Here is a 15,099-nt window from a genome sequence, read left to right as displayed (position 1 = left end):
CCCCTCCCCCAGGTCTTCAAAAACAGAAGGGTGGATGGATGCTTAGATGCCTGCTTGCTCAACTGTGTGATTTCTGAAATGTTTGTTGGAAGACACAAGCGTTGGGGCATTTCTTTAGCATCGTGGTTGGGATTTTTTCTTTTTGTTAGCACGTCCTCTCACAACCCTGGCCGTTTAGCTATAGTATAACAGTCATGTCGAGAACAACTCCTACGAGCGCTTAGTCACGATTGGGCAGGGTCATGGTTATTTTATTCTCCTCTATTCTGTTCTTTATAAGCGCTTCACGGCAAAGTACAATATAGCTGCTATGATGCCTGCTTTCCAAGGCTGAGGAGGAATACTGCAGTTCTAACTCGATGTCCGGTTTCACTTATCAACAACGTTTTCATTCAAACTGAAAAGACCACATCTTTCTGCCAGAGAGTAGATGCAACGTCTGGCTTGCAACGAAATGTGGCGGTTTGCCATTTTCGCATCGCCCTAATCCCCCACAGGCGACGCCGATTCGTCGTGACACACCCTGGTTAATCATAACCCGGTTATTTCTTCAAAGTTTCATCCGTAAAAACATGACCGGCAGGCGCTAGGCTGACAGGGGCATGGGGCCGGCATGGGACGGACTTCAGGAACACTTGAGAATATGTGTGACATGAAACGCGCGGAGAAAAGCTAATGCGACATGAGCGGAGGGCCTGGGAAGCAGACTGGCCGCGATATCGGGCTAGACGTAACATGAACGCAGGGACGAATGATGCTAACTGGTAGTAAAAGGTTTGCAACGAGCCTGCTACATCCTATCAACACAATTCCAGTATAATTATATGGACAGGTCTCACATTTTAAACATTACATTTGGATGCATTGTTAAAGTGTATATGAAGACGCAGTTCCCCGTGTATATGAAGACGCAGTTCCCCGTGGAAACTAAGTATAAATGTATCCCTGAGCTGTAGAGCTAGTACATCTATTTTTGTTTCAGATAAAAACATAGCAATGTATTTCACATGACATTACCGTTAAAAAAAGAATCGCTTCCAGGCCTGGTTCATAAAAAAACAACTTTGATTTTAAGTACAATTTAAATATAAATCACGACAATAACGCGGCAGGAAAACTAATGAGCTAGGTGAAATACCAAAACAACAACAACACAACCCAACTATGAAACACAACACTAACTGCATGTTTTACTGAAGCATCCCAGATGACACCTTCCACTATTGTGTCCCAGACCCACCTCCAACAGCCCTCCCCAGCCCCTCCATCACGGCAAGCCCTACCTGGTTGGGGCCAGCCTCCTCTGCTGTGTCTGAGCATGTCACACTGTGGTCCTCAACCGACTTTAATTACCCCCAGAGAGCAGCAGGCAAAAACCAGACGACAACACAATGAGGGGGATGAGGCATGCAGTCAAAACAGTCAGGAAACACAGACATGACGGTCATTAAATCAGGCTGTTAATCAACAGAGCTTCATTAATCCATGTGTTCATTATTTACTGGCGTAAAGCCACACACAGAGACCCCCTCTTGAATTAGAGATGAATTAACATGAAGGATTCAGATTGCCACTACAAAGAGCATGCAGAGCCCGTCACAGATCCCAGGTGTGGAGGAGGGAGACAGGGAGCATGGAATGTACTAAGGACGGTGTGGGCTGCTCTGAGGGTGGTTAATATAGGTGATGGGGTTTGTTTTTTAGGAGGTGGTGGTGGTTGGGGGGGGGGTGCGACACAATGTGTGTTATTAAGTAACAGTGGTGAGGTGTTTGATTGCGGGAGCTGCTGTGTGCATGCAGAGAGGAGGTGGGGAGAGAGGAGGGAGAGAGGAGGGGGGAGGGAGAGAGGAGAAGGGAGACAGCCTTCATACCTCGCTGGGATCTCGTTTCTTGGTGAAGATGTTCCTGATGAAGGTCTCCTGGATCTCCTCCTGCTTCACCAGGTACTGCCACAAACGACGCACTGGCAGGGCAGAGTGGTGGCTGGACCTGGAGAGAGAGGAGGAGGAGAGAGATGAGGGAGAGAAAGAGGAGGAGGGGGAGAGAAAGAGGAGGAGGAAGGAGAGAGGAGGAGGGGGGAGAGAGTAGGGGAGAGACAGAGGAGGAGGAGAGAGCAGGAGGGAGTAGGAGGAGGAGAGAAAGAGAGGAGACAGAATGAGAGAGTGATAAAAGGAGAGACAGGGACAAGAAAGATAATGGAGATGACAGAACACCAGAGACCGAGCTCAAGACCAAACTAGTTTAATCTCAAAAGCTGTGTCCTCAAAGACTTTCAAACAGGGCTGCCCACCTGGTGCGCCGGCGTGACACAAATCAAACGCATCCCCCTCCCTTCCAGACTGCGATCTATAAGTGTCCTCACCTGAAGGGGGTGTTGGTGGGCTCAAACAGGGCTTTGTGTCTGAGGATGGCAGGGCCGGAGGCGGGGGGCTGGTCCAGGGGGTGCGTGGCCATGTACTTGCAGGGTGGCCCTCCAAACAGCTCCAGCCTCTTCAGCAGGACCTGCGCCCAGCGCTGCAGGGTCTTCAACACAGCGTGGCACAGAGGGGAGGCCACGGGCAGGTCTGAGGCACACACACACACACGTAGACGCACACACACGTAGACACACACACACACACACATAGGTTTGTTTGGAGAAGGTAATTGAGCGTGAGAGCTTGTTCCTATGAAGCCGCATAACGCCTGACCTTAACTTAGACTTCATCTTCAACCACCCAGACAGGAGCTCTGCTGCCCAGGGCCATGCTAAACACAGACACACCGGAGTGTGTGTGTGTGTGTGTGTGTGTGTGGTGTGTGTGTGTGGTGTGTGTGGTGTGTGTGTGTGGTGTGTGTGTGGTGTGTGTGGTGTGTGTGTGTGTGTGTGTGGTGTGTGTGTGTGGTGTGTGTGGTGTGTGTGTGTGGTGTGTGTGTGTGGTGTGTGTAGTATGTCATGCTGGAAGTGTGCGTGTTGTGCTAAGGGTATTGGAGTGTGTATAATCTGTCTTGCTAGGAGTAGGGGAGTGGTGGTGTGTGTGTAAGGCAAACAGTGTGTGTGTGTGTGTGCAGGAGTTTCAGAGCGTGTGTGTTGCCATGGTACCATACCTAGCAGGTCGTAACCAGCCATGGGGTAGAAGGACTTGAGGTTTCCCAGAACCAGCTGGACCATGGCCAGACGCATCAGACACCAGCTGCAGGAGCACACACACACACACACACACACAGTATTTAACTGTTGACCTGCGTCTGGACTGATGTGAGGAGGGGTGGGGTCAGAGGTCGTACCTGATGTGAGGAGGGGTGGGGTCGGAGGTCGTACCTGTAAGAGTTGTGGTTGGAATGTTCCTGGAGGGGAGAGCTGGAATCAAAGGTGTCCTCGTCATATTCCTCCTCCTCCTCCTCTTCCTCCTGGCTGTCCTGGCTCTCCTCAGAGTCGTACTCCACTCTGCTCTCTGATGGGGGCAGGAACGGCTACAGGCGCACACACACCATACACACAGACACCATACACACACACACACGTACAAGCACACACACACCAAAATAATTAGTAAAAGCTTTGCTTAAAAACCTGAAATCCATCGAGACTCGTTGAAACAGATTCACTTGAACGTCCTTAAACGTGCTGGTCAAACCCACAAACAGGATGTTCCCGGGTTACCTTGGCGATAAAGTAATCCCAGATACTGAGTTCAGGAGGGACAAAGTGTTCTTTAAAGATGGCCGCCGCCTCCTGCTGCTCCGCCACCGGCGGTGGGCTGCCAGGCCCCTCCCTCTCTGGCCCCGGCCTATCAGAAGCCTCCCTGGAGCCGCTCCGTGACGACAGCAGCCTGAGGCTCCGCCTCTTCCTGTCCCCGTCCTCGCTGGAGGGCGACACTGAAGAGAAACATCCCAGGTGTCCATAAAGTGTCAAATAAATAGAAGAAAAAACACTCGTCTGTCTCTCTCTATTCCTCCCTCTCTCCATCTCTCTCTCCCTCTCTTCATCTCTCTCTCCCTCCCTCTCTCCCTCCCTCTCTCCATCTGTCTTTCTCCCTCTCTTCATCTCTGTCCCCCTCTCTCCACCTGTCTCCCTGCCTCCACCTGTCCCCCTCTCTCCACCTGTCCCCCTCTCTCCACCTGTCTCCCTCTCTTCATCTCTCTCTCTCTCCCTCCACCCCCAGACAGGTAGAGGGAGGTCAGCCGTGCCTCACAGACTCACCAGGGGGTGAGCCGACTGGGCCGGCCTTCTCCAGGGCGGGAGTCATGGCCCCGCCCCCGAACACGGCCACCCACAGCTTGCTGTTGAGGGGGTGGGCCAGGACGCGGAACAGCTCGTTGCTGGAGTGCGTGGCCAGACCGTGGACAAACAGGCTGAGGAAGACTGAGGACAGAATCTCACACAGCAGCACGGCCACGCCTGGCTGGACGTCCTCCCCCGCCGTGCTCAGGAGCCGCACCAGAGAAGCCATGCCTGGGGGGAGGGGAGGGGAGGAGGAGGAGGAGGAGGAGGAGGAGGAGGAGGGGGAGGGGGAGGGGGAGGGAGACAGGGAGGAGGAGGAGGGAGAGGGGGAGGGAGGGAGACAGGGAGGAGGAGGAGGAGGGAGAGGGAGGGATGGAGGAGGAGGGGAGGGAGGAGGAGGAGGAGGAGGGAGAGGGGGAGGGAGGGAGACAGGGAGGAGGAGGGAGAGGGAGGGAAGGAGGAGGAGGGGGTGGAGGAAGGGAGGGAGGGGAGGAGGGAGGAGACAGGGATTGAGGAAGAAGGAACGAAGGAGAAGAAAGGGAGGGAGAGAAAGATGGAGAAGACAGGGAGAGATAGAAGAGGAAGGAGACAGGGAGAGAGAAGAGGAGGAAGGAGACAGGGAGAGAGAGGAGGAGGGGCAGTGGGGAGGTGGATGGAGAGAGGGAGGGAGGGGAGCAGGGAGAGGAGGAGAAAGACAGCAGAGATGGGACAGTCAAACCTAACCTCAGAGCACTGAACTGCGTTTCACTCATCCAGTGGGAGGGTCTGGGGTGAGGTGTACCTGGCCACTGGGCGGGGGGGGTGTTGGGCAGGAGGGTGCCCTCCGGGCTGCTGGTCCTGGGGGGGGGGCAGCAGCTCACTCTGGTACACCATGCCCGTGAACTGGTTCACATGACTGCAAACAAACAACAACAACATGACGATTCCACTTCTTGAGGGGGTGTAAGTCATTAGAGGTTTGAATTTTTTAAACCTTTTAAAAAGGTTTATAGTCTAACAATTGACTTCTTCTCTTTTTCATCCTCATAAAAAAATGATTCTGGTGTTTGGGTGAAAAATACATTTCGGTTGAAAGCTGTTAGCTACCCACGTAGCTACATAATGCTGGCCTGTTCTACATTCTTCAAACATTTACACACACTGAGTTTCAGAAACCCCAAAGGTCTTTCTTCCTAAATGGAGAATCCATTTGCACCCATGAAGTACTGATACAACAGCCTCACGACGCCAGCTGTCTCCGCGACTACAGATCAACCCTCTGGTTACAGTGTAGAATTCAACAGCAGATGTATGGATGATGCCCTGAACCTCATCCTCACATCAAAGAGCTCTCGTTTGTTGGCGAGAGGAGGAGGGGAGAGGGGGATGGGGGGGCAGGGATGATGAGGGGAGGAAGATGGAGAGTGAAAAGGGGAGGATGGGAGGACAGAGATGAGGAAGAGGACGTGAGGAAGAGGAGGAGAGGAACAGGAAGCGGAGAAGGAGGAGGAGAGGAACAGGAAGAGGAGATGAGGAAGAGGAGGAGAGGAACAGGAAGAGGAGATGAGGAAGAGGAGGCGAGGAACAGGAAGAGGAAATGAGGAAGAGGAGGAGAGGAACAGGAAGAGGAGAAGGAGGAAGAGGAGAAGGAGGAGAAGGAGAAAGAGGAACAGGAAGAAGAGAAGGAGGAGAAGGAGAAGGAAGAGGAGGGGGAGGAGGAAGAGGATAGGGCCCAGGGACAGCTGAGCCATGAAGGAGCATTGTGTTGGACGACGACTTGCTAACCACATAATAAGACTAATACCACTCTATATTGTTCTCACTAACAGGCCAAATCCACTGCTAAGCTTCCTTCCTGGCAGATATATCCAAGCCTTTGGTTAATATGGTGGCGTGTGTGTGTGTGTTCTGTTGAAAGCCAGAGCAGGTTAGAGGAGATGGATCGTAGTGATGTCACTAACACTTACTGCCATCCCCTGACCTGCATAGCACCTCTCCAATGTCACACACACACACACACACACATAATATAACTGTGGAAACTACAGCAAACTTTCTCCAAAATACTCTCCTACACGGGCGAAACATCGACTTCCCATGGGACTCATTAGCATAACAAAGAAAGTGTTAAATTAGAAGAAGAAGCTAATTTGGTCTGACTGCTGTGTCTGTGAGCACAGGAGGGGTGCGGCGTGTGTGTGTGTGAGAGAGAGAGAGAGAGAGAGAGAGAGAGAGAGAGAGAGAGAGAGAGAGAGAGAGAGAGAGGTGGAAGAGGGAGAGAGAGAGAGAGAGGTAGAGAGAGAGAGGTAGAGAGAGAGAGGTAGAGAGAGAGAGGTAGAGAGAGAGAGAGAGAGAGAGCGAGTGTGTGTGTAGTGAGAAGCAAAGCAGGAAAACAGTGGCTTCTCACTAAACAAAGAGCCCTTCCAAGTCAACGATACAGTATGTGGGCTGGCTGAGAGCGCGCACACACACACACACACACACACACACACACGAGAGGGCTTAAAAGATCGTTAAAACATCCCCTTCATCATCATCCTTAACTCTTCTCTCTATGTTCCACCACCAGTGTGACAGCCCTCCCCTTTCCTGTGCGACCATGCTACCCAGGACTGGTAGTGCTGTTGGTGGCCAGATGTGTCCCAGACTGCCTCCCTGCTGGGGGTTGTTGAGGTGGCATTCAGCTGTACATACAGACGAGGGAGGGCAGGATTTCCAGGAATGATATATGAACCAGGAGGGGTTTCTAGGTGGGCTGTGAGGTGAGAGGACCTGACTGGGGGCACTAGGACCGGGGGGAGGAGGAGGAGAGGGCTCACCTGTGGTTGTGTCCATCACAGAGACACTGGTAGATGCATGCAGACAAGGAGGCGGCCAGGCTGTGCATCACGTAGATCTGCAGCAGTCAGAACAGTCAGAATAGAACAGTCAGAACAGAAGCAGTCAGAACAGGAGATGTCAGAATAGAACAGTCAGAACAGAAGCAGTCAGAACAGGAGATGTCAGAACAGAAGCAGTCAGAACAGAAGCAGTCAGAACAGAAGATGTCAGGCTGCGCATGCAGAACCATCCCTGAGGACTACTCACAGTTACATCATCACATGACAAACTTCATCATCATTCTTTCTTCATGTATGTATCAAAAGGATCATGGTTTCTGATGTGAGTGTGTGTGTGTGTGTTAGACCTCGTTGTTGACCAGGTCGGGGTGGGGGGGTGAGTCCAGGCCGTTGATGGTGTGCAGGATGTCGTGGGTCAGGTTGGTCAGGTGGACGATGGGATTGGCTACCACGGTTTTGGCGCTGGCAGTACAAGCCAACAGGAGAGGGATGGAGGGCTGGTGTGGACTGGGAGCCATCGCTGATTGGATGCTATCATCCTGGAGACGCAAGATATGGGGAGGAACGAGGGTGTCACATGTGGATACACACACACGCACACACACACACAGAGGACACATGCACACATCTCTGACAGCTGCACAAAGACATGTTGAAAAGACACACACACACACACACACACAGGAGGAAAACACATCAAGCAAACAAACAAACAGCCCAGGAAGGAGCCGTGTGGGAGTAAACAGCAGACGGACATTCAGGCCGAGGCAGGGGTAGCTGTCATCCTGTGTGTGGTGTGAGTGTGTGTGGTGTGTGTGGTGTGTGTGTGTGTGTGGTGTGGTATGGTGTGTGTGGTGTGTGTGGTGTGGTGTGTGTGGTGTGGTGTGTGTGTGTGTGTGTGTGTGTGGTGTGTGTGGTGTGTGTGTGTGAGTGTGTGTGGTGTGTGTGTGTGTGTGGTGTGGTGTGGTGTGTGTGGTGTGTGTGGTGTGGTGTGTGTGTGGTGTGTGTGTGTGTGTGTGTGTGGTGTGTGGTGGTGTGTTACCTGCTGGGACTCCTGCAGCAGCAGGATGAGCTCCATGCGTACCGAGGCCAGCCCTCCTCCATGGGAGCCGTGCAGACTGCAGTAGCTCAGGAACATCCTCAGCAGGGGCTGGTTCCTCTGGAGCCACAGCCTCCGGGTCCTGCCCCGGCCCTCCCCAGCCTCCCCCCTCTCGTCTCCCCCAGCCCCCTCCCCCTCCAGGGCCTGGTCCTGGTCTTGGTCTGGGGCCAGGCAGGGTGTGTAGATGCAGATGCTCCTCAGCGCTGCCACCTCCCTCTCCAGCCAGAGGCACAGCTGGTGCCTCAGCTTGCCCCCGTCCAGCTCAGAGCCGCTGGCCAGCGTCCGCAGCTCAGCCGTCAGGATCTTCAGGCAGGCTCCCAGCTTCAGCTGGGCCGCCAGGATGTCGTCCGACCGCGCCATGACGACGGCGGCGTTGTCGTCGTCGTCGGGGGTGACGGATGTTTCCGTGGACGGGGAGACGGAGTCCTGGAGCACGACGGGGGCGTTGGTGACGTCCCCTCGTTCCTCGACGCAGCCTCCCCCATCCTCCTCCTCATCATCCCACTTCAGATCCAGGGGTTCTGTCGGGGCCAGGCAGGGCTGGCTCCAGTCAAAACTCAGCACCGATTCCGACCGGCTGACCGACAAGCTGCCAGACAGAGACTCCGTCCCGTTCACAACCGGCTGAGACCAATCCAGCTCCGAGGCCTGCTCCCTCCTCGAAGCCTCACCCTCGCCTGACCCCGCGCCCGGCTCGGAAGCTCCGGAGGTGGGGTGGTCCTGGCTGAGGAGCCGCTTGGAGCGGGTGTGGGCCTTAGGCATCTTGGAGAGCACCTCCAGGGCCAGCATGGGGCAGCCGGCCTGCAGGTGTGTGTGGGCCGCGGTGAAGAACAGCTTCCTCTCCAGCAGGGTGATGGAGTCGGGCCGGCGGCCCTGCGTGGTCAGGCCCCCGCGGGCACGCTCAGACGAGCCCAGGTGGCGGCGGAGCAGCAGGGGGTGGGTGCGGAGGAAGGTGTAGAAGTTAAACACCTCTGGGTTGCAGGGGGACGATATGGACGATACGCCTGCAAGGACACACCGGGTTATACTGACACAGTAACCAGAGAGAACCAGAGTCTGTGTGTTGCTCCTGTGTGTGTTGTTCCTGTGTGTGTGTGTGTGTGTAGCTCCTGTGTGTGTTGTTCCTGTGTGTGTGTGTGTGTTGTTCCTGTGTGTGTTGTTCCTGTGTGTGTGTGTGTGTTGTTCCTGTGTGTGTTGTTCCTGTGTGTGTGTGTGTGTGTTGTTCCTGTGTGTGTTGTTCCTGTGTGTGTGTGTTGTTCCTGTGTGTGTGTGTGTGTTGTTCCTGTGTGTGTTGTTCCTGTGTGTGTGTGTGTGTTGTTCCTGTGTGTGTTGTTCCTGTGTGTGTGTGTGTGTTGTTCCTGTGTGTGTTGTTCCTGTGTGTGTGTGTTGTTCCTGTGTGTGTTGTTCCTGTGTGTGTTGTTCCTGTGTGTGTGTGTTGTTCCTGTGTGTGTGTGTGTGTTGTTCCTGTGTGTGTTGTTCCTGTGTGTGTGTGTGTGTTGTTCCTGTGTGTGTTGTTCCTGTGTGTGTGTGTTGTTCCTGTGTGTGTTGTTCCTGTGTGTGTGTGTGTGTGTTGTTCCTGTGTGTGTTGTTCCTGTGTGTGTGTGTGTGTGTTGTTCCTGTGTGTGTTGTTCCTGTGTGTGTGTGTGTGTGTGTGTTGTTCCTGTGTGTGTGTGTTGTTCCTGTGTGTGTTGTTCCTGTGTGTGTGTGTGTGTGTGTGTTGTTCCTGTGTGTGTTGTTCCTGTGTGTGTGTGTGTGTGTGTGTTGTTCCTGTGTGTGTTGTTCCTGTGTGTGTGTGTGTGTGTGTGTGTAGCTCCTGTGTGTGTTGCTCCTGTGTGTGTGTGTACCCATGCTGCTGGCAGGCTGCTCCAGCAGGGTGTCCAGGGCATGGCTGTACTCCTCCAGTACCCAGAAGGCCATGCTGCGCAGGAAGGGGTCTCGGTGTGGCTCCATCTTGGGCCCATGACGCGGAGCAGGAGGAAGAAACAGCTGCTGTTAGCCCCTTCTGCACCCTTCTGACCGATCAAGTATGATGTTCTCTAGAGGGAGGGTGACCTGGTGAGCAGTCAGACCCTGGTCAGCGCGGAGGCCTACCTGCGTGTCGCGGCCCAGCACGTGTCTGTGGAGGATGCGTTTGTAGGTGGAGGCCGTCTCAAACTCGGACTCGTACAGCCTGGCGATGACCAGGGCCAGCTGCAAGTCCTGCAGCTTCTCCACACACACCTGGGGAACCACGGCAACAGCACCGCTCAGCTTTCTGTCTGTGGGCCAGTCTCAATAGGCTGGAGAGGTTTCCTCTGTGTGGGCCAGTCTTAATAGGCTGGAGAGGTTTCCTCTGTGTGGGCCAGTCTCAATAGGCTGGAGAAGTTTCCTCTGTGTGGGCCAGTCTCAATAGGCTACACACGTGACTGCATTATATAACTATATACTGCATATATCCTGCATTATAGAAGCACACACTTCATGTACCCTGCAGGAAGTCTATGCTGCGATTATCCTGCTTGTTCCTAGCTGTCAGCTCACCTCCACGGCGTCCCTGAGGGAGCCAGCCAGCAGGAAGAAGGCGGCAGCGTGCTGGAAGCGCTGCTTCCCCAGGAGGGAGAAGGCGTTCTTCAGCGCCGCCTTCCTCCAGCGCTCCTCGCTGAAGTTGTTGCTGAAGAAAGCTGTCATCTTAGGGTTGTTCTGAGACCTGTGAGGAGGCACAACAAAGAGAGATGTCGAGACGCGCTACCAGGTGACGGGAGCGCAGCTCAGCTCCTCTACAGGGGGCAGAGGTGTGTGTGTGTGTGTCTGTGAGAACGAGAGCATGTGTGCACGAGTGAGTGAGACAGTTTGAGTAGGTGTGAGCGTGCTCATGTTTGTGTGAGGACAGAGAGAGAGGGCAGAAAGAGAGAGAGGGCAGAAAGAGAGAGAGAGAGGGCAGAGAGAGGACAGAGAGAGAGAGAGAGAGAGAGAGAGGGAGTGTGTTAGCAGTGGTACCTGTACAGACCCCAGACCACGGCCTTCTTCTTCATAGCCAGATAGAAGACAGCAGCATCCAGAGGATCATTGTTCTTTTGAAAACACACTTTGGCAACCTGACGCACCACAACAACAACACAAACAGCAGTTTGAAGTCGTAGGTATGTCTTATATAGGTCATGCATTGATCAGAAAAGTACAAACTTTGAGACTTGACAAGGAGATGCTAACTCTCCCTGCTGTTGACGCCTGCCTGCCTCTGTCAGATGTCGGCTACATCAACACAGAAACATTCATGTAAACCTTGTTCTACTTCAACCTCATGTTATCTAAACCCTGTACTAACTTGTTGTTATCTAAACCCTGTACTAACTCGTTATCTAAACCCTGTACTAACTCGTTATCTAAACCCTGTACTAACTCGTTGTTATCTAAACCCTGTACTAACTCGTAGTTATCTAAATCCTGTACTAACTCGTTATCTAAACCCTGTACTAACTCGTTATCTAAACCCTGTACTAACTTGTTATCTAAACCCTGTACTAACTTGTTATCTAAACCCTGTACTAACTCGTTGTTATCTAAACCCTGTACTAACTCGTTGTTATCTAAACCCTGTACTAACTCGTTGTTATCTAAACCCTGTACTAACTCGTTGTTATCTAAACCCTGTACTAACTCGTTGTTATCTAAACCCTGTACTAACTCGTTATCTAAACCTTGTACTACCCACACACACCCACACACACCTCCATCCATCCACACACACCTCTACACTTATAACTCTTATCTCTCTGTAATCATCTCTAATGCGCCCTGACCTTCTCGATGCAGCGGCGCAGCTTGTTCCCGCTGCGGAGCCACCAGCCCAGGCCCATGGAGCGCAGCTCTGCCCAGGACGGCTCCCCTCTCTGCAGGCCCGGCAGCAAGCTCACCAACTCCTCCTCCGCCTCCGAGTGGAAGGCCCACGCGTAGTGACAGGTGGAGAGGCCTGGGGAGGGAGGGAGGAGGGAGGGAGGGAAGAGGAGAGAGAAAGGGGAAATGGGGAAGGAGAGAGAGACAGAAAGAGGCAGTGTGGATGGTAAGTGAGTGAGTTAACAACATACACACAGAGCTGGTGTCTCTCGGCCTACCCTGGAGGAGCAGTGTTGAGCGGTGTGCAGGGGGCAGGGAGGTGAGGAGGAAGGTGTGGAGCCTCACAGCCAGCAGGAACTTCAGACCGCACTCATCCAACGTCTCTCCACCTGAGCAAGCAACCACACATGTTCCACCATCACGGTTAATTATGTGTTTTACATCTCAATCATATCTTTTAAACCCTGTTCTAATACAATACTCATCCGAAACCCTGTTCTTATCTAATATAAATCTAAAAACCTGTTTTAATCTAATAATCTAAACCCTATTCCAGTCTGATGTAGATCTAAACCCTATTCTGATCTAATGCTAATCTGAACCCTAATCTGAACCCTAATCTGAACCCTTCTCTCCCTACGTTGCTCTGACCTTTGCTCCTGGCCTGGCAGGCACGCAGGTCGGTGCTGGTGGAGGCGATGGTGTCTGCCAGGGCCATGAGGGACATCTGCTCCATGCGAGTGAGGCCAGGCAGGCTGGAGTGCAGCAGGTGGCTGGAGAGCACCTGGGCGTGCTCCGGCCCAAAGAAGGCGGGGCTGTACCTGGACAGGTCGATGACCTTCGACCCCGCGTCCTCGCCTTCGCCGTCCAGGGGGTCCAGGTCGGCGCCGGGGGGCGCGTGGAAGAGCTCGTCGTAGGTGTCCGTCTGGCTGGAGCCGTGGCCGCTGTCGCCACTCACGCTGCCTCGCTGCTCTACTGGGGGAGGGGTCCGGAGTCAGAGAAGACACTCATCCAATGGGGGTTAGGGAGAGCGTAAGGGGGGAGGAGTCAGAGAAGACACTCATCCAATGGGGGTTAGGGAGAGCGTAAGGGGGGAGGAGTCAGAGAAGACACTCATCCAATGGGGGTTAGGGAGAGGGTAAGGGGGGAGGAGAAGGGTGTGTGGAGAGGAGGGGGAAATGGAGGTTGTGGAAAGGGGGTGTGGGAAGGGGAGATTGGGGGTGTAGGGAGGGAGATGGGGGTTAGGGAGAGAGTAGGGTGGATAGCTACCAGGCTTGGAGCTGGTCTCCTGGTCAGCAGCCAGCAGAGCGTAGAGGGGCAGGGGGGGGGATGGAGTCGATCTCCGTGTAGTCGGAGGCGGAGCTCTCGGCCTTGCTGAGGAAGCGGGCGTCGCGTGCCGTGCTGCCGCCCGCGCTGATGGCCCGCGACCGGAGACGGCGCTCCTGATTGGTGGAGCTGTCTCGAAGGGCGACGACCTCCCCGGCGATACACTTCACCAGGTGAGAGAGGATGGCCTTCGCTCTGTGCACCTGCAACAGCATGTTTTGAACCAATGACATGCACGTCATTTCATTGATTTATTTAGCTGCATTGCCTTCTTGAGTTGATAGCTGATTAGTGCGTTCCTACCTTGCCCAGGTCCATGAGCTCCAGCAGCTGGACCGGATGGTACTGAGGCAGGGTGGGGGACAGGTGGTGCGCTGCCTCAAACAGCCCACAGTCCTCCATCTCCCTGGGCAGGTCATACGCTGTCTTCTTCCCACTCAGCTTCTGGGCCAGGCTGGTCATGGAGCGCGTCAGTGCCCTCCTGGGCGGGGCCAGGACCCAGGGCGAGGCCAGCCCCTCCTCCTGGCTCTGCTGGAGGGTGGAGGGGATGGACGAGGAACTGCCCCTGGCGTCTGGGGCGGAGGCGGGCGGAGGCCTGGAGGGGGGCTGCCACTGGGAATACACGTGCATCTCGCAGTCCATCCCCACCACCAGGATGCCGTCCCGGACCCAGGACAGGGACACGGGCACGGGGGGGAGCCGTCCACGGACGACACCAGCTCCACGGAGCGCAGCAGGACCAGCCGGGCGGGGCTGTGCAGTTCCCGGCCCCCCCGGACAGGCCCAGCTCTGGGGGCTTCCCAGACAGCAGGCCGTACATGTACAGCCTGGAGCCCACCCCCACCGTCAGGATGTGGGAGCCATCCTCCCTGGAGACCCAATCCAGGTGGACCAGGGGCCCCACGCCAGGGCTCTCCTGACAGGAGGGGGCCAGGTCTGGGAGGGCCTGGTCCGGGGGGCTGTCTGGAGGGACGTGGATGGTGTCGTTGATGAGGATGTTGTTGTTGGAGGGAGTGTGGTCAGAGTCTTCCAGAGTCAGAGTCTGTTCTAGAACCCACTGGGAACCTCCCGTGGACTCGCACTGGAAGATCTCCACGTGGACCAGAGGGGCCTTGAGGCTGAGGTTGAGGCTACGGCTGGGGTCGGAGTTGGGGCTGGGGCTGGGGTAGGGGCTGGGGTCAGAGGTGAGGTTTAGACAGAGGTGAGGGTTGGAGCTGGGGTTAGGGGCGTGGTCCAGGCTGGCGTGGGGAGGTGAGGAGGGGGTGTGTCGGTACGCCACGGCGATACGGCTCGTGTGACAGCAGCTGACCTCCACTGGTCGACCCGACACGCTCACCGCACTGCTATTGGCCAGCCCCTCCTCCACCAGCAGAGGCCACTCCTCCCATTGGTAGGTGAGGTCCGGGGAGGCCAGAGGCTCCGCCTCCGTGACGCTGCAGCGCCAGAAGCGTACCTGGTTGTCGGAACAGGAAGTGGCGATGAGGTAGGGGGCGCGGCCAGCCGGCTGGAGGGACGAGGCACTCAGATGACCTGGAACACAAGATCAGCTGTCAACAATCAGGGGGGGCTAGGCTTGACATGAGCGTATGTGTGTGTGTTCTGGGTGTGTGTGTGTTCTGGGTGTGTGTGTGCTCTCGGTGTGTGTGTGTGCTCTGTGTGTGCTCTGTGTCTGTGTGTGCTCTCTGTGTGTGTGTGCTCTGTGTGTGTGTGTGTGCTCTTTGTGTGTGTGTGTGCTCTGTGTGTGTGTGTGCTCTGTGTGTGTGTGTGCTCTGTGTGTGTGTGTGTGCTCTGTGTGTGTGTGTGTGTGTGCTCTGTGTGTGTGTGCTCTGTGTGGGTGT

General features: G+C 54.8%; 1 protein-coding gene across 1 annotated transcript in view; it reads right to left on the bottom strand.

Moving 5' to 3' along the window:
* The window catches only part of dmxl1 (Dmx like 1), a 35,980-nt gene that overhangs the window by 6,464 nt on the left and 14,417 nt on the right, over positions 1 to 15,099 (bottom strand). Inside the window, 24 exon segments of the mRNA XM_084690788.1 lie at positions 1,284 to 1,343; positions 1,872 to 1,989; positions 2,363 to 2,564; positions 3,088 to 3,173; positions 3,302 to 3,453; positions 3,644 to 3,858; positions 4,184 to 4,435; positions 4,986 to 5,053; positions 5,055 to 5,099; positions 7,003 to 7,079; positions 7,371 to 7,562; positions 8,066 to 9,126; positions 9,967 to 10,072; positions 10,214 to 10,342; positions 10,643 to 10,808; positions 11,099 to 11,196; positions 11,902 to 12,071; positions 12,214 to 12,324; positions 12,587 to 12,910; positions 13,205 to 13,262; positions 13,264 to 13,464; positions 13,565 to 13,956; positions 13,959 to 14,021; positions 14,024 to 14,791. Of these exon segments, the coding sequence (XP_084546914.1) occupies positions 1,284 to 1,343; positions 1,872 to 1,989; positions 2,363 to 2,564; positions 3,088 to 3,173; positions 3,302 to 3,453; positions 3,644 to 3,858; positions 4,184 to 4,435; positions 4,986 to 5,053; positions 5,055 to 5,099; positions 7,003 to 7,079; positions 7,371 to 7,562; positions 8,066 to 9,126; positions 9,967 to 10,072; positions 10,214 to 10,342; positions 10,643 to 10,808; positions 11,099 to 11,196; positions 11,902 to 12,071; positions 12,214 to 12,324; positions 12,587 to 12,910; positions 13,205 to 13,262; positions 13,264 to 13,464; positions 13,565 to 13,956; positions 13,959 to 14,021; positions 14,024 to 14,791 (5,114 nt within the window).

The sequence above is a fragment of the Hypomesus nipponensis genome, chromosome 24, assembly GCF_054491055.1.
Source record: "Hypomesus nipponensis isolate SF chromosome 24, ASM5449105v1, whole genome shotgun sequence".
Taxonomy (NCBI): domain Eukaryota; kingdom Metazoa; phylum Chordata; class Actinopteri; order Osmeriformes; family Osmeridae; genus Hypomesus; species Hypomesus nipponensis.
This window is presented reverse-complemented; position numbering and strand designations above follow the sequence as displayed.